Source organism: Camelus ferus, chromosome X (genome assembly GCF_009834535.1).
Source record: "Camelus ferus isolate YT-003-E chromosome X, BCGSAC_Cfer_1.0, whole genome shotgun sequence".
Taxonomy (NCBI): Eukaryota; Metazoa; Chordata; class Mammalia; order Artiodactyla; family Camelidae; genus Camelus; species Camelus ferus.
The window spans coordinates 39,079,798-39,104,167 of NC_045732.1; the positions used below are offsets into that span (position 1 = coordinate 39,079,798).

General features: G+C 35.9%; 1 protein-coding gene across 2 annotated transcripts in view; it reads right to left on the bottom strand.

Annotated features, from left to right (window-relative positions):
- USP9X (ubiquitin specific peptidase 9 X-linked) overlaps positions 1-24,370 on the bottom strand; it is a 119,956-nt gene that overhangs the window by 88,492 nt on the left and 7,094 nt on the right. For both annotated transcript variants that reach the window (XM_032475572.1, XM_032475571.1), the window contains exon 2: positions 618-871. In XM_032475572.1, coding sequence (XP_032331463.1) covers positions 618-713 — 96 coding nt within the window. In that variant the 5' untranslated portion in view covers positions 714-871. The remainder of the gene's footprint in view (positions 1-617; positions 872-24,370) is intronic.

Below are 24,370 nucleotides of genomic sequence, written 5' to 3' on the forward strand. Positions count from 1 at the left end.
AAAATCTTCTATACAATTAATGAATAACTTAAATCTTACATAAATTCATCCAGAGAATAGGGGAAAAAAAAAGGGGGGGGGCTATTACCCTATGAGTTTTGAGGCCACATAAAATCTTGATATCACAATCTATTTTAAGATCTTTGCAAACATTACTTCATTTGATCCTCCTAATCATCCTTTGAAGTAGTTACACTATTGTTATCCTTATTTTGCAGCTAAAAAAAACTGATACTTAGAGGTCATATAATTTACCCAGTCATAAAACTAGTGTGGTGCAGAGCTGAAATCTGAACCAAGAAATATGACTAAAGTCCGTATTCTTAACTGTAGGCTACATCGAACGATTTAATGCTTTGCCCCAGAACTGACACAGGGCTTAAATACTTAATTTTAATGATGACTGATAGGATAAAGCACCAGAAAAAAAAACTACACACTCAAGCATCACCATCTATACAGCACCTGAGTTCCTAGCTACTGTGTAAGACTTACTGTTTATTTTCCTCAAAACAGTTTTATGGTTACTTCACAAATTATTCAGAACATGCTCCATTATTTAGTAGTCCATAATAGATACACCAACATAGCTTTAACTAATATCTTAAACGTCTTACCTGATTCTGTTGGAAGGGGGGCTGAGACTGTCCATCAGGAGCCTGGCCCTGGCTGTCATTCCCTCCTACTGGAGAGCCACGAGTCGTGGCTGTCATACTCGACACTGGGCAGATCTTTGCAATTTTGTCTGCTTATGTAGTTGTCTTGAAAAAAGAAATTATAGTCCACTTATAGAAGATGAAGTACCAGCATTTGTCAGTCTTAAAAAGCTCCAATTCAAGAATAAACCATCTTGCAGAGACCATTGCATAACCTACAAGTAGAAGAAAAAAAGTACATTTGTTTTAGATATGAAAACATCAATTAAAGAACTGTTCAAACTTAATATTACCAATGAATCTAGTCAGGAGAAGGTGGCTATATAAATGCAAGGACAAAGTGAAAAGCTAATGTTTCATTAATACTCTATTCAACTTAATAAACTGATAATGGTACATTAGCTGTTAATGTAAGAAAACATACAAGTATGATATAATATTTCAGTTTCTTTCTGGGATTCCAAATACATTCTCAAGATACATTTATTAAGTTGCCTTTTGATTCAATTATGGAGTGGTTAAAACTGTCTTCAATTTGCTAATGCTTTAAATATGTTGTAAAAATGTGTATATTCAAGAAAAACCAAGTAATAAAATCTGATTTTTAAAAACAATTCAGAAAGGACTGCACAACTAACATTTATCACTGGTATTAGGGCATTATAAATGGTTTCTAAACAAGCTTACAAGTGGTTTTAACAGAAACTTTAAAACGTTGGGGGAATTTTTCTTTGGAGAGGGTTCAAACTGTATACTAGTCCTCCAATACAACCTATTTTGCCAAATGACCTTGACTCCACTTTTGGCAAGGTTTTGGCCACAGGCACTTCCAGAGCTATGATAGGGCTATAGATCCCAACTGTTTAACAATGGAATTCTTCTTTGCTACCTGACTAGCATAGTTGTATAGAGGAATGCCACAATTCTATAGGTTATATTCATTAGATCAATGAGTCTCATCCTTAGCTACATAGCAAAATCATCCAAGGTGGTTTTAAAAACACTGATGTCCAAGCACAGAGAACTATGTATTCAACATCTTGTAATAGCCCATAATGAAAAATAATGTGAAAAAGGAATATATATATAACTAAAACACTATGCTGTACACCAGAAATTAACACAACATTGTAAACCAACTATACTTCAATTAAACAAAACAGAACACTGATGTCCAAACTCCTCTCCAGACTGAATAAATTACTTTTCAAAAAATCTCCCTTATGACCAATTCTAATGGGCCGTGAGACTGAAAACTTTAGCTGACTGATTTATAGGTATTTGGTTATAAGTAAGGCAACCACACTTCCACTTAGTCCATGTTTGCCTCAAATTTAAATATAATCACTTAACCCAGAGATGGGAGTTCTAACAAGACTTTGTTTCACTTATCGAATTGGTGTAATAAACAAAGTTTAAGACTGATAACATCAGGTACTGGTGAAGCTAAAAACAGAAAAATCTTTAATGTGTAAAGTGGAAAAACAATTAAAAGATAACATGATTGAATAGCCTCTCTTTCACTTTTGTTTTCCATTTTTACACACCCTACATTACAAAAAGTTCTATGTGAAGTAGACAATTTTAGAAACCTGGAAAAACCCACCTATCATTTTCTTTAGCCATTTTTGGTTGGCTGCGAAATTGCGTATTTTTTTTCTTACCACTCAGAATATTAGCTAACCAATTCAACAATACTCTTCTCTACTACAAATTTGTTCCAGTCTCTTCCTTTTGTCCCCCAACCTGGGCTCATGATCCCATTGCTTATGATCCTCAATGGATGATGCTCCAACAGTCACCTTCCTCAATCTTTTCCCAGGTGCCTCGTTCTTAGCCTATAAATATACTTGAATCTTTGTTATTGAAATGAAGAAGAAGAAAAAAAAAAAAACAACAACACCCTCAACCTCTGCTCTTTTCTTTCCTCCAAAATCTTAAAAAAAAAAAAAGCCTCTGTCTTCCCTTCCCCCTTCCATTCTCTCATCATATAGCTGTGCCGTGTTAAGCTACCAAAATTGCTTTAAGCCAGTGGGTCTTAATTGAGGTCTATGGATAGGTTTGAAGATTAAATCCCCTAAAATTACATACAAAGCTTTGTGAATATGTACATTTGGTGGCGGGGGGGGGGGGGGGAGAGAAGGTCTGGTCCACAGATCATCAATGCTCTACTAACTGACAATTAACTGATAGTCAAACAATTGCTTCTTGCTCTAGACAAAAGGGACTATTCCTTTAAACAAAGTAACTTTAAGGTAAATGGAGAAGGTGGCAGTCTGTAACCTCTCCCCAAACAAAGTACCTTTCTCTCAGACCACAAAACTAAATTATCTTCTGCTTCTTGCAGAAAATTCCATTGGCAAAGCCTCAAAGCTGCTTGCCATCCCTATCCCTTATAAAGTCTCATCTTTCTGCCTCTTGGTTTCTCAGTTTCCTCTACGACTAAGTTCTCCACATTTCTAGATTCCCAGTGCTGCTGGGCAGGTACAGCAGGTTTCAGCATGGCGTATTCTATTTTGCTATTTTTAACAGCCATCTCTCTACCACTACATAAGAACTGGATACCTTTTCCTCAGTGTGCTAGGTTGAGAGATTAAGAGCAAGACATAGGTATGGAGCAATTAAAAATAACTTGTGGATTCAAACATAACTCTTGTTCAAAAATCCTACCTCTGCCACTTACAAACTGCCTGTCTTAAAAGGCCAGTAACGACGACTCATTTCTCCAGGTCTTTAAAACTGAGATAATGCTACCCACAAAAATGCCACGAGAATTATTTCAGTAAAAGAGTTTCATAAATACCAAACACATAGTAATTCTCAAAAAATTTATTTTTCCTATAATGTACTGTGCAGGGTTATTGAATATTTGAGCTAAGACTTTGAAAATAATGTATTCAGATATAATTTGGAAAAATCTGAATAGAAAAAAATTCTCAAGATATGTTTCAACTAAGGTATCCAACAGTAACACCACTACCTTTCTTAATAAATCTCATTCAATCCTAGTGTAAGAAAGAGATGGGAATATCATACTGCTTTACTTATTTCAAGAAGTAGCTTCAAGGTTCTAAAGGAGCTTATTTTCCAAGTCACACATACTGAGGCATTCTTAGCAGGGTTAGAACAAGCTTTCTACCTAGTCGAAGCAGCAGTATCCTACACAGAACCCAGCAACTCAATAATTATTCAAATCATTTAAAATTTGACACAGTAACAACCATTTCCTGTAGGAATGCTAAAATTCAACAAATCACAATGTGAAAATTCACTGTATGAAGTTTTAAGCTTTACATAAAGCTTAGTGTTTTATTTTAGAAAAACAAATGTACTCTAAGGGTCACTGTTCTCCCTCCTCTTCATTCAGATTTTACCAGAATGCATCTTGGATTTTCTGCAATACAAGATGTAACCAAATTGGCAATATTAGATTGCCTTTAGAACACAAAGGATTTTTTCATATTCAAACTTGGCATAAAAACATCTTCCAAAATGGTAGTATCATCTTTACCTGGATAAAGGTTGGCAACCTAGAGTATTAAGCAACTGTATTCTGTAAGTGACAACCATTTATATTTATTTTAAATTTTGCAGAACTAAATTTCTAGAGCAGCTTTCAAGTGGAGGGCTTTAGTACCAGAGAAACCCCCAGGACAAAGCATGGTCCTTTCTCTACAGCGTCATTATTCCATCTCTGCTCAAACCTTCCCTATATTCCAGAATCTCTCCTTTTATACAGCACCCTGAAACTCTTTTAATTCCATATAAATGATCCTAGCATATGTAAAGAGTTCCTTCTCTGAATTTTTCTCTTTTCATCCAAAAAATAAAAGATGCCTAAATAAAAACTCAAAGCTCAGTCGTTCAAGAGATATATGCTAAGCATTTACAACGGGCCACATATTGTTCGAGGAATAAGGGAATATATGGCAGTACAAAGCAGGCAACTCTTGTTCTTGCAGAACTTAACACTACAGATTAAGGAGAGAGACAAGCAACAACAACCAAGTCCAAAACTCCAACAAATTATTTCCTTTACTGGTCATCAAAATGAGTTGAGTTTCTCTCTCCAAATTTGAATCGGGGAGAATTAAGAGGGAAAAGGGGGGAACAAGGATAAGAGATTGATCTTTCTCTTAAAAGCATGATTACCATCAGGGCTGTGCTCATCTCTCCAGTTACTTTTTTTTTTTTTTTTGGCATTAGAAATGATCGCTTGAATTTTATTAAAACGCAAACCATATCATGTCACAGCCCTGTTTAAAAATCCTCAAAGGCCAGGATGAAGACCAAAATACTTCTCTAATGGTCTACAAGGCCCTCGAACACCCCACTCCAGCCTCATCTTGCAACTATCCCACCCAAAGTCTGTTCTAACTCCATCCAGTTCAATGTCTTCTTGTTGCTCCTTCAAAATGTACTTTCCATGCTGACTTTGGAGCCTCTGCAAAAGCAGTCTTAGTTCTGCCCATCCTGACTCACGAGCCCTCAACTCTTCTTACTCAGAATTCATCAAGTACTCCTATCTGAGGCTCTCAGAGCAAGCTGAAGTTTTCGTTCATAGCATCTGTGTGATGATCTCTCTCCCCATCAAAACACAAAAGCTCTGTAAGGGCAGAAGCTGTATGAGCTTCGTTCATTACTGAATCCCAAGGATTCATTGGCATACAATAGGTGGGCACTCGAAACAAAGAAACAAATAAATAATAAAAAAAAAAAAAGAGGGAAGGGGTAAAATCAACAACAAAGTCAAACCCTCTCCCTTCCCATCTCCATCAATTCCTCTTTTATGATGTGTCCAACATTTTTTTCCACTCCCACTCAGGCTAGACTCCAATTTTAAACAGCATCCTGGATGGTCTCCACACTACCAGTCTGTTTGGTACATAATTGCTAAATTAATCTTCTAATACTTCCAGTCTTGAAACCTTTAGTGGCTTTCTCTTCTCTACCTTTTACATGAGTACTATTGTTTAAAGTCATTCACAATCAGCCCTAACTTCTCATTCCCTAATTTCAATACTATCACAGCGGAGTTGACAAGCCTCAGAAACTGGGACAGAGTGAATAGGCAGTCAAAGTGGTAGAGCCAGGATTCTAACCCAGGGAGTACAAGCTCCAGGGTTCTACAGCTTTAACTACCATGCCATGTATTAATAATGTCTGAAAATAAGGAAAAAAATCTACCATTAATCTCACCATATCCACATCTTCAAGATAAAGTATCAAAATGTTTGTGATGTAGGAACATGTTTTATAAAACTAAAATTTTCACTTAATTTTTAATTTCACCAACTTAAGTATTCTTTTATGTTCACCATTAATGGCTACACATCACAGAATTTTCTTCTAAAGTATAATAGCTGTATTTCTAAGAAATATGGCATAATCCAAAACCATGTTATAAAAACTACTGTTCAATGGGAAGATGAGAATTCATGTTAAGGAGTTCAAAATGCAGCAAGTTATTTTCAACAGCTGAGTCCACAGCTATTAACCTAAATATCGCTAAGCAATTTTAAAATGTAGTCTATACTCAAGAGTAAAGGCCTTCTTTTTTCTAGCTCCACCATCACTGCCATTATCATTAGAATAGGACTCATAATTCTTATCACATTATTATCATAAATTATGCACAAAACCAGTCAAGTCAGCTATATTAAGCACAAGTCTCCCCCCACCCCAGCCCCAGTGTGATGCTAGTACTAGATAGATTCAAATGCAATAACTCAGACTAACGCAAATGAAGATGACCAATTAATCTTTGTTAAATCTAAATATATTACTTGAGCTAAATACCCATTTGCTATTATCACTATTAAACACACACACAGTCTTAATTTTTTGTCACTAAATCACTATGTGCACCCACTACTACTTCATATGGGTAACTCCCTAGAAGCCATCGTATCAGAACTGCATCCTGCACTCCAAACTCTTTGCAGCAGCAGAAATTTATTCATTTAGAAGTGCTTAGTAAATGGCTACCTTTATTCAAAACTCCTCCATACTAAGTGTCTGTAAAGTCATATGTACACAATCAGGGTACTGGAAGCTTTCATATGTACATAAAAGTTTCAATAATTTCAGCATCCTTCCCAAGGCATTCTCAAATATGAATTTTTAACTTTTAAAAATTATTTTTAAAAAATTTTTTTTGATGGGGAGAGGTTAAGTTAACTTATTTATTCTTGGAGGAGGTACTGGATTGAACCCAGGTATCATGCATGCTAAGCATGAGTTCTACCACTTGAGCTATACCCTCCCCCCTCAAATATGAATTTTTAAATGGCTGTAGACAATGAGTAATTTTAAATTAAAAATGACTTGTGGAACAATGACATCAGAAACTCTGTGGACACTCTCCCCAGTGAAACAACTGTAAGTGGTGAAAACCATAAAAAAAAACAACAAAAAAAACCCCCTGAAGTCTCTAGAAATCATCCTAAGGGTATACAGCAAATGACAAAACACTTACTAAAGAAAATCTACTGTATCTGTCAGAACAGATAGTCTGTGTGGCATTCTGAGCCCGCTCAGTGGACAGAAGCTCCATTCCAGGTGGGTGCCATCAAGAACATGGGACTCTCTCCCCTGAGCCCCCAGTCAAGCACCTCCCCAGGAGGGGAAGGCAGCTAGCATTTCTCATCATCCTCAACTTTGAGCTGCAGAGGCTCTATTGCAGGCAAGAGCAGGTGAAAAGTCTGGGGCCCTTTTCTTCCATCCAGGTCCCACTTGCTGAGCAAAAGCTTGGTCCCAGGTTCAGCAGGCCAAGAATAATGTGGTCCTATGGCACTCACTCCATCTCACTCACAGGACTGAGGTTCCACACAAGGAGAGACAAGCTGAGAAGACTAGAGGCTGCTGCTCCCACCCAACACCCTGCTCATGAAGCAAGGGTGTCACTGACAGGAGCGGGCCTCAGTTCCACCACAGTTCTGAAGCAATGGTGAAAAAGGTTTTGTCCAAGGAGGGAAACAGGCCATAAGAGACCTTTGAAGTTCTCTCAAAGTGAGCTGACTTTGAGAACAGAGAAGTTCGTGCCTGAGGGTTCACTAGAAAACAATGGAGACTGAGGTAATTAAGCAACTAAGAGGCTGGTTGTCTCAAGAGAGCAACAAGCTAAACTTTAAACTAGCTAGCAGTTTACCAGAAAGGAGGGAAAGAGACAGCTTAGAAGAGCCTTCTGGGGTCAAAACAAACCTTAAAGACTATTCCTTGGAAAGCAGGAAAACTGAACTGGCTAAGACTGTGGGGTAATTAAATCCCACGGCACCACCTAAAACAATAAAGCAATCAGACAACATTTAGTGAGACTTAACATGTGCATGTGATGTCAACAGAGGGAGACAGCTTAACAGAGATATCACAAAACACACAAAGCCTTGCTAAAACCACTGTCATCCCAGGGTGACTGTGCCTAACTAAGGCTGCTGCCCTCTGAAGAGCAGGGAAATGCAGGGAAAACAAACTTCTTTATAGTCTAGCCAGTCACTAGACAAATAAAATAAGCAAATAACAAGGTCCTAGGGGTGGGGAGTAGAGGGGAATCAGCATTCCAATTTGCTACATTATATGAAAGGTTCAGTTTTCACAATAAATAAAATTACAGGATATGCAAAGAAACAGTAAAGTATGGCCCATACATGGCGGTAGTGGTGGTGGTGGGCAGGCAAAAGAAACTGACTTTGAGCAGATCCACATGTCAGACTTAGCACTAAGTCAAGACAGGGTCAAACAGCTATCATGAGTATGCTTAAAAAAAAAAAAAAAAAAACTAAAGGAAACCATGCTTAAAAATAAGGAAAATGTGATGACAAAGTTTAAACAGAGAACAAAGAATATGAAAATGAATATATGAATATTCACGTATGACTGAAAAATTGTGCTGTATATCAGAAATTGACACAACATTGTAAACTGACTATAACTAAATAATAAATAAAAAAAAGAGGACAAATATTGTATGATTCCACTTATATGTGGAATACAGAGTAGCCAAATTCAGAGACAAAAAGTAGGATGATGGTTATCAGGGACTGAGGGGGAGAGAGGCATGGGGAGTCAGTGCTTAATGAGCACAATTTCAGTTGGGAAAAATGAAAAAGTTCTGGAGATGGATGGTGGTGATGGCTGCACAACAACGTGAATGCACTTAATGCCACAAAACTGTATACTTTAAAAAGGTTAAAATGGTAAATTTCATCTTATGTACATTATACCACCCCAAGAATGAGTGGACAGGTAACAAGTGTTGGCAAGGATATGGAGAAATTCGAACTTTCATACACTAGCAGGAATGTAAAATGGTACAGCCCCTTTGAAAAATGGCTTGGCAATTTCTCAAAAAGTTAAACATAGAATTAATAAATGACCCAGTCATTCCATTATGTGTGTGTATAAATATATTTTTTTCCCGAGAAATAACATTCGTCTACACCAAAAACATGTACATGAATGTTTACAGCAGCATTAATCTTACTAGTCAAAATGTAGAAAAAACCCAAATGTCCATCAACTGATGAACAAAATGTGGTGTATCCATACAGTAGAATATTTTTCAGTCATTAAAAAGAAATATAGTTCTGATACTTGCTACAACACGGCTGAGCCTTATTTCACTTAGCACATACCATGCTAAGTGAAATAAGCCAGATATAGAAGAACAAATACTGTATAGTTCCACTCACATGAGTATCTAGAATAGGCAAATTCAGATAGAGAGTAGAGGTTACTAGGGGCTGGGGGAAAAGGAAGATGGAGAATTACTGGCTAACTGTCCCAAATTTTCTGCCTGAGGTGATGAACAAGCTTTGGAAATAGTGATGACAAGATGTACAACATTGTGAATGTAAATAATGTCACTCAATTGTACACTTAAAATGGTTAAAGCAGCAAATTTTGTGATATATATTTTAACACAATTTAAAAAGCTAATGATAGGCCCCAAACCATTAAATTATACCCTTTAAGTGAATGGTGTGTTATGTAAATGTCTCAATAAATTTATTAAGAAAAGAATATTAACAAAAATATAGTGGAAAAAATTACTGAAAGGAATTAAAATACTTTAAAAAATATTCACTTAAGGCAAAAGAAATCAGTAAAGGAAGAAGAGAGAAGCAAAAAAAGGACACAAGATACAGAAAACAAAGTAAAATGGCAGACGTAAACCCGGCTCTATCAGTATGACATTACACGTGAATGGTTCATAAAATTCAGTCAAAATGCAGGGACAGACTGGATTTAAAAAGAAAGATCTAACCACATGCTGTTAATAGGAGACAACCATATATTGTCAACAGGAGATTTTGTATTTAAGGATATAAACTGGTTGAAAGTAAAAGGATAGAAAAATAGGCATCATGCAAGACAGCGACCATAAGAAAGCTGGAGTGGCTATACATTTATCAGAAAAAAGACTCAAGACAAAAAAATTACTAAAGATAAATAGGAACACTTTACAATCATCAAAAAATACAATTATAAAAATATATATACAACCTAACAAAGCCTCAAAATATATGAAGCTAAAAATGACAGAGAAGGAGAGGGAAAGAAATAATTCACCAGTAACAGCTGAAGACTTCAACTCCCCATTTTCAATAATAGGTAAAAACAAGAAAAAGTTCAAAAAATAAATGAAGACTTTAACACCACCAACTAGATCATACAGACGTCTACAGATCTCTACCCAACAGCAGAATATACAGTCTTCTTAAGAATACATTAACACCATCCAGGACAGACTATAAACTAGGCTGTAAATCAAGTCTCAATAAACTTAAAGGGTGGAAAGTTAAGTATGTTCTTTGAACACAGTGGAATAAAATCAGAATTCAACCAAAGGAAATGTGGGAAATCCACAAATATGTGAAAATTAAATAGATTTATTTTGGCACGGTAATCATATTCAAACTACTTACTTGCTCCTCAGTTGATTTTCCTGATACAAAATCCTGTCACCTACAAGTAGTAAAAATTCTGAATTCTTAAAGCTAGAACAAAACTAAAGTAAGAACTTATCACTAAAACATACTGTAACACTTTTTTCTTGCTTAACGTGTATGTAAAATACAACAAATTTAGACACACAAAGATTAGACTGAAATAGCATACCTATATACTCAGTTCCACAGCACTTACCTTAAGGAAAACACTGTACGTCCTCATAAACCACTATTTTAGAAAACTGTCCAGCTCTACAAACAATAGGCATCCAAACATATATACCCAAAACATCAAAGAAAACTTAGGAGGTATTAAAAACATCAATATTCAATAAGTGCAATCTATATTTAACATATTTCAAATCCATTATATGAAGGGATAGGGAGGGAGGAGAGAAATTAGGAGAGCAGTGTGGGGTAAGAGGAGAAAAAGAACCAAAAAGGAAATGAGAGAAGCAATGGGACAAGAGTGACAGACAAAACAACAGCTCAGAGCAGTTACCATATGCCATGTTATCATTTAAAACGTTTTGATCTATTAACTCACTCAATATTCATAACCCTAAGAGGTAAGTACTTTTTACCTTTGTACAGATGAGAAAAACTAAGGTAATATAAGGGTAATCTGACTAAGATGAAATAACTAATAGGCGACAATCCTAAATTTCAAATCTAGACACCTTGTTACCAACAGCTCTGCTCATCCCCTTGCTATACTACATCTCCATTTCTAGTTCAGTGCTATGGGAGAGACAGAAGGACTTCATCAATCCTATTAAGTATTTTAGCCAACCACTCTTGTTAAAGGTCTCCAAACTGTTTTACAAGAAGCAGTGTGGTATATACAAAAGCAAGTTTTCTAACCAGAAATATGTGAATTTTAATTTCTGCTCTGATACTTCTGTGTGATCACAGGCAAAGTTCCCAAACATCTTTGGGACTCAGTTTCCTCACCTGAGGATACAAAGCTATGGTTGTAATGATTAGGTAAGGTAATGATTATCTTTAAATGTCAGAGCTGTCCAGTTAAGTATTAGTTCCCTTCCCTCTCAAGTAACATTCCATTGAAGGGCATACACTTTAAAGACAACTATTTGTAATTTAGTACTGAGGATGGAACATGCATGTGTTTTAGAGTGAAAAAGACTTGGTAAACATGAGGTCTGTTCACCTACAAAACATGTACAGGCATACCTTAGAGATACTGTGGGTTCAGTTCCAGACCACCACAATAAAGCAAATAGCTCAATAAAGTGAGTCACATGAATTTTTTGGTTTCTCAAGACATATAAAAATCATGTTTACAGTATACTGTAGTCTATTAGTGTGCAACAGCAGTTTATGTGTAAAAACACAAAGCATATACCTTAATTTAAAAATACTTTATTGATAAAAATGCTAACCATCACCAGTCTTCGGCAAGTCATAATCTACTTGCAATAGTAATAAACATTACTGATCACAGATCACCATAACAAATATAATGATGACAATGTTTGAAACATTGTGAGAATTACCAAAATGTGACAAAGACAAGAAGTGAGCAAATGCTGTTGAATAAATGATGCCAAAAGATTTGCTCATCGCAAGGTTGCCACAAACCTTCAATTTGTTTAAAACAAACATCATCATCTGCCAAGAGCATTAAGCAAAACACAAAAGCGAGGTATGCCTGTAGTTTTGTAATGAGATTTAGCTCACTGGCAAATGCTCACATACACACCTGCAAATCATGTTAATTTATAAGCAATTTCCCCCTCAACATATTAATGTTTTGCACTACGTAACAACAGCTGAATGCAGCATGAGGGTTGGCAGATAAAGTTCTGGATTGGACAGCCATTACCCTACATTTTTCTTGGCTTGGTATGACCACATGCTGTCTTGGAAGTACGTTTACTGTTCCTCCTGATCTTTGTGCATTTTATTTCAGCCTTGTGTTCCTAACTCAGTTAACTGCAACTGCTTGCTATATGGAAGGGTTCCATTAGGTTACCTTTTTTTTTTTGAGTCCTATATTCACTATAGTTTGTCAGGAATTTAGGATCTTTTAAACTGTGCTGTTTATTTTATTGGAATTTTTATTGTTTTTGTTAGTGCTCTAATTACAAAGTTACATTGATTTTGGGTGATCAGTTTGCTTAATCCTATTTCCCCATAAGCCCTCTTACTTTTTGCTGCATGATTTTGCAGAACACGAGGTTTTTCAGCAATTGCAATATAATAGATAATATTTAATCTCCAAGTAGCTTTCTTTTTCTCTCAAGGTGGCTAATACCTTCAGAGACTACCAGGAAGCTTTAATGGGAGAATGTATATGAAGTGCCATACACATAGAAGGCACCCAATAAACAGTAGGTGTTCTATCAAGTGCTGGTTATTTCTCCCTTGAAATGTTAATTAGGTTATTATGTACTCTTGACAATTCTTATTTCCGAACCTTCCAGGCTCCCTATGAATATGATTTCTAGATCAGTCCGGGGAGAAGTACTCTCCCAACTATAAATTACCAGGATTCTATGCTCCTGATACACATATCTTAATTGCACAGGCTGAACTTTGAAATGAATAAACAGCCTCAACAGTTTTACTAATATAACTGCTTTTATTATTCTGTTAACATTAACACAGAATCCTACCATATTTCAAAATTTTGCCCTACTTTTTAAAAAGTTTCAAATCAAATCTTACCATCTGTGAGATAATTCATAGCACAGTATTCCTATCAGGATTTGTGCTGGCTCTAAAGAAAATGTGACAATAGGAAGACTGAAGAAACCAGTTAACAAGAAGGCATCAAAATTATGCAGTGCTATACAGTTAGCAAACTAATTATCTGCTGAGTAAAACAATGAACAAATGAACCACCCTTTTAAGGTGAAGTATATTTTTCATTCAATAAATAGTGGAATAATCTAGTAAATATGGAATTGGAGTCCCAGTTCCAGTCACCTGACTGCAAGCACCAGATTTCTATCGACAATACTAAGTTGGTTCATGTTTGCCAAATCTAGTTCTACCTTAACAGAATTTTTAAAAATGAATTTAAATTACTTTCTATTTTAATGCCGCTTAAACATGTGCATAAATGAAATTAGAATTAAACTCCTTATGCTTATTGCTCTTATACAAAACATTTACTAACTAAATACAAACAAAACTATTAATATGTGACAGATGGCAGCATATTGCTGACTGCTAAGGGTTCCTTTGAGGTTTTTTCCCCCCAAATTTAGTTATTTAATTATTTATTTTTTGGTGGGGGGAGGTAATTAGGTTTACTTAGTATTTATTTATTCTTAGAGGAGGTACTGGGGATTGACCAGGACCTCATGCATGCTAAAAGCATGCGCCCTACCACTTGAGCTATACCCTCCCCTCTCCTTTGAGTTTTGCATGGCTCGCCTACTACCATCATGTGGGAGATACACCTCTCCAACTTGAATTACATCACTCTGTACATACAGTTTGTCTTGACATAATTTTTCTTCTACATCAGCACATCATTTATGTGTTAAGTCTGCTTCTGTTGCTCTCATTACCTGACAAATCACCAATGCATTAAAAACACAAAGCTAACACAAGTACTGAAATGGTGTGGCAGTTCTTGACTGTGAGACAATTATCCAGGTACTCCAAAATACATGTACTAATGTTTAAGAATATCATAAAAATGAAAACAAACCTGTTTTAAAAAGAAAATACTTATGTTTTAACTTGAGCACAAAAAGGGCATCAAAGAGATGCTCTGAAGGTTAGAACTTTGCAGGGAATTGGGGCGAGGGGGTGCCCAAAGACTATTAAAATTTGGAAATTAACTGCTCCAAATGTAGGAAATTCTACATCTAATCTTCCCTTTAAGGTTTTCAGTTACAACACTGTGAAGCTCACTGCAGTCAGCAGGAAGGTCTTCCTTTTATTGAGTCAAGTCTATTTCCCTTGTCACTGATACCTATTGCTTGTAGTTCTGCCCACTGAAATAAGTTACCGTTCACCACTTTCTACATCATAATCCTTCAAAATACTGAGATTTATAGTGTACATACACTTAGAACACTTTTTGAGAAAATATATACTTTTACGAAAACATTTCTTTATCAAATTCTTAACAAAGGGCGCTAGGTCTCAATAAATTCTCATCCCTAAACAAATCAACCTGTTAATAAAAAGCTAGTGAGCAATGTTAACTTAAAATATTAGACACAGTCACATACCAAATGTCACAGAAAGTATGCCGACTTATCAGTCTACTCTGTTAAATGACAAGATAAACAACTCAAAGTTACTTATTAATAGCTCTTACTAACCTTTATCAAAGTTAGTTAACACTTTTAGAAGTTACTAATCCAATCATGAAATGCTGATCAAACACAGTGAAGAGACTTCACTTCACTTAGTCAACATTTTAAGCAAGGCAGATAGATTATAAATAATTATCATTTTCAGTGTGCATCCAGTAGGTACTCTTTATGCCTGAACTTTCCACAGTGAGATTAAATCACAAATGTAAAGACTGTGAAAAGGAAACCAAAGAATTTAAAATTCCTTGTAGCCAATGAGATTTTCTCCGCTATATTTGAAGTTACATAGAATAGCTTTTTAAGTAACAATCTTTTGTCTGTTTTGAGTGAAGGTAGATTTGTTCAGAGAGATGTATGGGGGGGGGGGTGCAGGGAGAGTTTAAAGTAAAGGCAGATACACACTCTATAGACAGTGTGGGCCATCTCTTAAATAACAGTCTTGAGATATAATCCACATACTCTAAGTCATTCATTTAAAGTGTACAGTTCAACTATTTTATTTATAGTTTATTCAGAGCTGTACAGCTATTATCAGCATCACTCCAAAAAGAAAACCTTATAGCCATTATTAGCAGTCACTCCCCATTCCCTCCTCCCTCACCTCCAGCCCCAAGCTAATTTACTTTTTGTCTTTATAGATTTACCTAGTCTGGTCATTTCATATAAACAGTATCATACAACACGGAGTCTTTTGTGACTGGCTTCTTTCACTTAACATGACCGTTTTCAAGGCTCATCCAAGTTGTACCATGTATCAGTACTTTTTCTTTATTGTTGAAAAATATCCCATTGTATGGTACACATTTTATTTATGAATTCATTAGTTGGACATTTGCGTTATTCTGTAATGTGGGTGTACAATGTAGATTCCATTAAGAGAGATTTAAGAGAAAAGGTATCCTTTCACGTCTGTACGTCCGTGTACAATTAATCCTAAAGATTCAAAATAACATACTGCAGTATACCATGAAAGCTAATACTTAAAAGAGAAACATCAAAAGCAGAAGCTATACAAAGTAACTGAAAATGAAAATTATAAAGACTAGTGTTGAAGCAGCAACACTAAACTTTAAATGTTACATAGAAAACATTCTAATTCAGTTACAGCACCTCCTCCCTTAGTATACTGAGACACTACTTTAAAAAAAAAAAAAAAGAGGCCAGAGGTCAGCAATATTTTTGACAGGCAACAAATAAAATGAGAAGCAGAAAAGCTAAAGGCAAGGGAACCTCATCTTTAAAATGGGAGAGCTATATGCTAAGGTCCCTTTAAGCTATATTTTACAAAAAAGCAAATGATGCTTACGTGCTGTTTGTAAACACAAGGCAAAAGAAGGTCAGATTAATAACAAGGAATAAATGCTAACAGAACTCATTTACTAAGACATTATCTAGTGTAGTGGTTAAGAGTACAGATTGAAGATAAGCTGCCTCAGTTTGAATTCCTGTTCTGCCACTTAACCTAGGTATTCAAGCTGGACAAGTTCCTTAACATCTGTATCTTGGTTTCCTCATATATAAAGTTGGGGTAGTAGTATATATCTTTTTAAGATTGTTGTAAGAACATAAAGAATTTATACACGAAGCAATTTCAGTTCCTCACACATAGGCACCCAGTAATAGCTACTGCTGTGAGAGGTTTACAAAGTAGAACAAGAAAATAAGAACTAAATTAAAGACCTGTAATTTACAAGAGAAGGACAATGTGAGCACCAAGGAAAAACAACTAAATAAGACTGGGATATACTAAAATATCTAAGATAAAATGCTGTCTGAGATTTGCTTCAAAATGGAGGGGGTACATAAAAAAGAATAGCTATGAACTGAAGCTAGCTGATGGGAGTTTATCTACATCTGTGTATGCTTGGTTTTTCCTTAATAAAGTTTGGAAAAGAGGGAAAACTAACTAGATGAAGGTAGAGAATATCTATAAAAGCTTAGGAAAACAACATTTGAGCTGCATCTTAAAGAACAAGGATAAATAGTAGGCCAAGTAAGTATGTGTAGGGATGCAGGAGAGGGTAAATGGTTGTAAGAAACAGTATGGGATAGCCTAAGGCAGTCAATGTGACAGTAGTCCAGAATAACTATCAAAAGACCAGCACCAATCACCTCAAGTACAGTTGCTGGCATGCGTAATTGAGTGGCATGCTTAACTTCTGTTCTTGTACCTCTGGAATTAGATATTAAATTTTAACAAAGAAAATTTGGCCTATACAAAAAGTTCACTGATGGTAAAACATATGTAATCTTATTAAAACAAATCAGATATTTTTAAGGGTATTCAAGAGTTCTCTCTATCCTTGCCCATCCCTTAAAACATATTTATACAGGTGAAATCTGGTTAAACAATTGAACAAAGGGTAAAAATAAAAAAAAAAAATCTATGGAAAAGATAACTTGCTTATTTTGGTGACACTGTTGAACACCAACTCTATGCCAGATCCTGAAAAGACAGAATAGTAAATAAGACAGTCTCTGCTCTTAAGAAATTCACCAGTCAACTAAATCACCACCACCCCCAAAAGGAGCAGGATAGCAAGTACATTCTTTAAACTGTATTTCATAAGTGTGAATTTCACACAAAAAAGAATGATTGCTAAGCTCAGAGACATTTATTGGGATGCATGAAAAAAGTCCTGGACAGTGAAACAAATGCAGAATGGAGTAATTCTGGTTTACACTTTTTTAAGATATTGAATGTATTATTTATTTTTATGTTTTTAATTTTTGACGCCCTTCACCCATTTCTCCCACCCCAGCCCCATCTCTGGCAATCACCAATCTGTTCTCTCTATGTATAAGCTTGGGTTTGTTCGTTTAAGATTCTACATATAAGAGAGATCATACAATATTTGTCTTTCTCTGACTTATTTCACTTAGCACAACACCCACAAGGTCCATCTGTGTTGTCGCAAATGACAAAATTTCATTCTTTTTTATGGTTGAATAATATATACACACATACCACAATTTCTTTATCCATCCATTTATCAATGGACACTTAAGGTGTTTCCATATCTTGGCTATTGTAAACAGTGCTGCAATGAACACAGGGGTGCATGTCTTTTCAAGTTAGTGTTCTCGTTTTCTTTGGATAAATGCAGTGGAAGTGGAACTGCTGGATCACACGGTAGTTTCTATTTTTAATTTTTTGAGAAACCTCCATACTGTTTTCCACAGAGGCTGCACCAATTTACATCCTACCAACAATGCATAAAGGTTTCTTTTTCGCCACATTCTCGCCAACACTTAATATTTTTTGTCTTCTTGGTTTATTTCTAAAGGTCATATTTTAATATCAAGTAACTGACTCTCTTAAGTGCTAAGATCTTTCCATACACATTCTAAAGCCAAAATGCATAAATTATTTTAAAAAGTATCAGGAATGTTTATTTTCTTTGTCACTAATAGACCAATTAAGTTCATTTTAAAGAATTCAGAGAATTTGCTCAACTAGCGATTCTGAGCTGCAAGAGACGTTCAAGCCAAACTTCAGGTTTTATAGATTAAGAGTTAAATAGACCAACAGAGTTAAACAGACCAATAAACATATGAAAAGGTTCTATCATTAGATACAGGCAAATGAATATTTAAGCCACAATTAGATATTCCTAAATCACCACCAAAATAGCTAAAATTAAAAAGGCTGACAATACCAAGTCTTGATAAGGAAGAACATGAACTACACTGCTGTTAGGATTGTTAACTATTACAAACAACTACTTGGGAAATCTGGCAGTATCTACTAAAGCTAAACACACATATACTCTATAACCCAGCAATTCCACTTCTGGGCATATATCAAAAGACGTACAAAACAATCATGGCAACACTCTTCATAATTAGTGAAAACACTGGACAATCTGAAGTCCGCCAACAGTAAAATGGATAAATAAATCATGGTGCATTTCATTTAATGACTACATAGTAATGAAAAAGAAGAAATAAATCAGTCATGTGTTGGACAAAAGAAGCGAGACACAACAGTGCATACTGTATTATTCTGTTAGATGAAGTTCAAAAACAGGTGTACTAATTCATTGAAAGATATGGATCAGAATATTGGTTTTTTTTTTTTTTTTTTTTTTGAGTGGTAAGGGCATGAGGGAGCCTTCTGCATTGCTGGAAATGTTCTATATGCTGATGTGAATGGTAGTTACACAGATGTATACATTTTTTACAAATGTATTTAAAAGTTTACAAATACAAAATTTTATCAAACTACACACTTAAGGTTTGTGGACCTGACTGTATGCAACTTCTATCTCAACTAAAAAATAAAAATTATAGTAGGTAAGCCACTCAGAAGATAATGTCAAACTTCCCTTGGGAGTCTAAGGCACTGGTTCTCAAAGTGTGGTTCACTGAGACCCTTTCAGTAAATCCAAGAGATCAAAATTGTTTTTGTAATAAGACGACACTATTTGCCATTTTCACTGTTACTCTCTCTGAGGTATATAGTGGAGTTCTTCTAGAGGCTACATGATGTATTATATCACAACAGATTGAGGAAGAAGCAGAGGGAATCCAGCTGTCTTTTATTAAGCCAGGTATGAGGTATTTGCAAAAATGTAAAACAATGTCCCTCTTCTCCACTTTTGTTTTGGAAGCTATTTTTCATAAAAGTGTTATTTACACTAACATGCAATGAGTCTTATTTTTAAATGCATACATAATTTTAAAAAATGTCACCATTTAATTAATATAATAAATATCAATAAATAAACCCCCACATAAATAAAAGCTCTTTGAGGTCCTCAATAATTATAAAGGAGTCCTGAGACCTGTAAGTTTAAGAATGTGTGGCCTAATGATACACAGTAAGAACGATAGGCTTCTTTTGCTACTTTTCTTACAGTTATGAAAAACGACTTACCAACATTTTCTCTGAAACCATCTGTGCCAGAAGAAATCACTGCTACTATATTTATCTGCATACTTTCATTCTCAATTCAGAAAAAAACAATTTCCCCTGAACATTATTTCCCCTAGCAGGCTACATCACTTTTTAACAACAGTATGTTCTTAAAGCTTAATCTAGACTTCAGATGAAAACAACCAAACTTTAAGCTGCTCTGCCAGCCAAATTATACCCATGGCTACCAAATCTATACTGCCTAAATTCACACTACAAGCTGTTGTGCAAGCACAATTAACCCACGGGGTACTAAATAAAATAAAAACCTCCACAAAGGAAAAACAAAGGTGAGTAAGCTTTCAAATTATATTATCCTTCCCTTTACCTGCCAATCCAACAACTCTCAAAGCCTATTAACCCTTCACCTTTTTGAAAATTTCTCTTTTCTAGACTCCAGTTTTTCCCACACCTCTAGGGATAGTGATAAGCTTTATTAATTGAAAAAAAAAGTAGCTTAAGTCATTTCTCATCAGCACCTTGGTTTTACGTAAGAGTAGTGAGGAGAGAGCGGGATAACTGGAACTGAAACACAGCCCTTATGACTCCAAGTCCAGTAACCTTCCACTGACTTCCATTTTCACTTAAAATATGAATAGTGTTTTTAAACAAACAAAAAACCCTCCAAAATAGGAGCCAACGAAATTACTACACCTATTTATACAATAATATTATTCATCTATTTTTGCGTATCAATCTCTTTTGAAAGCTGTAAAATACAACCTATGCAAACCATGGAGAGCCTACAGTCAACATTCAACTGGATGCTAGATTCTAGTCTCCTACATGTTGGGGGAGGAGGTTGGTAAAAAAAAAAAAAAGGTATATACTTTGATAATTCACTGTTTTAAGTAATGGAATTGCATTGGGAAAACAGTCATTCTATAACCCAGATTTCTTTCTCCTGATGACCTTTCAAGAGATCTCAAGAGACAGAAGCTCTTCATGGGGAGTGGGGGAAAGGGTTGAAGGGGGAGATAATAAAGGTGTTAGGCTTTTCAGCTAAGTACTGTATTCAGTGACAAAGAAGCCAAAGTCATATTAGCAGCACCAATCTCATATAAGTGGAGTCCTGGGTATCTCATTCCTTTATTCCATTCCCTAAATCATTCTCTTTATCACCTCTCATGCAAACCATTAAAAGTACTGTCTCAATTTCCCTGCTACCAAACGCTCCAACATGTCCACCATGATGCCATCAGAATTATCTTTCAGAAACAAACAGATCTAATCATCTGTTCCTGTCGCTTAAACTTGAAGGCCCACCTCATTACTGCCAAAACAAAAGTGCTCTAACATGGCACTGAGGCATCCCTTGTACTTTAGCCTCACTCAAACTACCTTGCTACTCTCATCTCCTATTATCCCTCTCCCCTCCCAATACCTCTAGTCTTTCTTCTACATTCTAATACTAGCTTTTCTCTAGTAACACCACACATTCATACTTCCATTCCTCCATTTTGAATACTGGTTCTCAAATTTTCCCCCCAGGGCACACTTGGCAATGTCTGGAGACATTTTTAGTTGTCACATCTGATGGGGAAGAGTACCACAGGCATCACGTGGGTAGAGGTCAGGGAGGAATAGGGCAGCACCTCACACGAGGAATTATCTGCCCTAAATTGTCAATGGTGTTGAGGTTAAAAACCCTGATCTCATGTTGTTCCCTCTGCCCAGAAGTCCCTGCTCTAATTCATAGGGTCACCAAAATAGTACACCTTTGAAAACAAACAAACCTCACTCAAACCCAAACTAGAATGATTTTGTCATCCCTTCTAACATTCCATTTTTCACACCTTTACTTATTGCAGAATTTATCACACTGTGTAATTGTCTGGCCCACTAGACATTAGAGCCTATAAAGTAAGGATTCATCTATATCCCCTTGTGCCAGGATGGCATAAAAAGAATAAATTCAATTCAATAGTTGTAAGATAGCAATCACCTAGTCCAAATCCTTCGTTTTACAATTTCATCGAGGTTAAATAACTTGCTCACTAGCTAGTAGTGTAGTTACAATCATAACCCAAGCCTTTTGAATGAGATTAGTGCTCTTTACTATCCGCTACACTGTCAAACAGGCTGAGGAGGTTGTGACCACCCATAGAGGACAGTTCAGATTTAGAGACTATCAACTGACCCTCAGGAAACTTCTCAGAGCCACTGTCCTGGGGCTTTTCTAAAGAAGCACAAAGAAACAAAAAGTAGAATGCCAAAAGAAAAGCATGGGGGTGGGGGGCAGGAAGCTACCAGAGTTTAGAGAAAATAAAGACCACTTCCAACTGGAGAGAATCACAAAACAGTTCATGAAGATGGCATGTGAGCTAGGCACTGTAGGCTAGCCACAAAGGGGAGATGGAGTTCCAAGAGTAAATCCATGGGAATAGGAAATGCTGGAGCATCCTCAGAAAAATAGACAGAAATGTCAAAATGACCTAGTTTGGGAAGAACTGGCATGGTAAGAGTTTTGAGCAGTATCTGGGAAGAGAGCAGGAAGAAAAAAGGAGAACCTGATTGCCGTGGCTGTGTAGATGAACAGAAACCGAAGAAACTTTCCACCATTCTCTTTTCACTGACAGGATTCTTCTTCCCAGGATGCACTGAGGATAACTAAGGTAATCCTCAAGTAGGAGCAATTCAAGACAGCTGACATAAGGCTCGGATAATGACATCCACTATGAGACAAAGAACACACTACATCAGGCTCCCCCTGCAACCCTCAGTCTGGACTCACAATCCCTCTCACTCCAGTTCAGGAAGCTCCAAGTTAAAAACTCTCAAGAAGTTTGCATAACTTACACCTGATACTAATACTGCATGTCAATTATGTTCAATTGAAAAAGAATTTTGGATAACTAATATCAATGGATAAAGAACACAGTAAAAAGATATATGAAGACTGATTAAATAAGTAAATGAGATTTTCTATCGTCATTTCCACAAAAGTCTAGGCAAACACTGTATAGGCAGTACCCTCCTTTCATACATAATGCATTCCTGAAAATATGACATAAGTCAAGTATTTCAAAGCCAAACAAAAGAGTCACATGTTTCTAAAGGTTTTTTCAACTCTCAGAGTCAGAGTAAAGGAAAAGTATTATAAAATCCCTCATTATACCTCACCTTTGACATGTAAGCTTTATTACACATTTGCCATACTTAATTTTCTGTTTCATTCTAATTATTTCATTCACCACTGAACAAAATCACCCAACATAACCAATAAGCACAGCCTAACCCAGTAAGGTTAAAGATTCATATCCCTGATCAGTTCCCAGTCTCAACAATAATCAGGTTTGAGACTTCCAGCTGACGCAGTTCTGTTTTCTGCTCATTTTTATAAAGGGGTAAAATACAACTGAACTTGCAAATTAACACTGTTGTACAAACACAGCAAAGCTGTTGAAATAGAACTGTTCTCAGGCATGCAATACCATCCTGCAATAAAAAGAAACCTGCTTCATCAGCTAATGGACAAAAGTTTGAACCTCACTTAAAGAAGGGAGGTTAATTTAAAGTCTGAAATTGACTTAGAGAAGGATTGTTAACATACTGTATTAAAGTACTGACTATATAAAAGCCAGATATATCATGGCGAGGACATGTTTCAATGGGAAAAGGTATAGAAACAGGAAGCAGAGCTCATTAAAGTTCTCATAAAGAATTCTCACTCTTTATATACACAATTTTAATATGCAACTGTTACCTCATTTCCCAGTCCAGAGCACATTAAAAAGGGAGGAAACTAAGACTGGAACCACGAAGGACAACAGTGAAAACAAACATTACTGAGAAAACGAGCTAGCTTAAGAAAAAGACCAAAAACATTAATTCAAAAGTATGGGGCCTTTTAGTGTATATGTGAACCATCCTGTAAACCTCAATAGCCACTGAAGAGGAAAAGCAACAGATGCATAAAATGAAACAGGCCAAAGAACAAATAAATTATACTCCTGATGTTACTGGCACTAGCAAAGAACAGGAAGCCCCTAAAAAAGGAGATTTGAGGAAACAAAGCCATAGAAGTGGGAAAGCATAGGAAGTGTATAGGGAATCCTGAGTCAAGTGAATGGAGGACAGGGGAAAAGAAATTTTTAAACAGTAGGAAAATTGGAAAATCATGATCATGAGAGTTTTGAGGAGTATTTAGAAAAATAGTATCTAAAAAAGGAGAGGAGAGACACAAAAACTGTCTCCTAGGCTGGGTGAACAAACAGCACACACTCAAGTCCTGAGGCAGTAGTAAGTGGATACAGAGGGCAGAGAACACGAGGTAACATGACTTAGTAAACTGATTATGTAACTGATGAGAACCCTTGATTTAACACACATCTAATAATACGGTTGCTTCCATATGATGGAATTATCAGAGGTGGGCTTTGTGTGTTCTGCTTTTTGCTTTTATTACCTTATGCCACTCAAACTTTTTCTTAACAGAACAGATTACAGTAATTTCATAATAAGATAAAAATTATAAAGAAAAAGTACGTAACATCTTTAGAAAGCTTTCCATCAGATAGTAAGTTGGTTTAAGTAAGAGCAAGC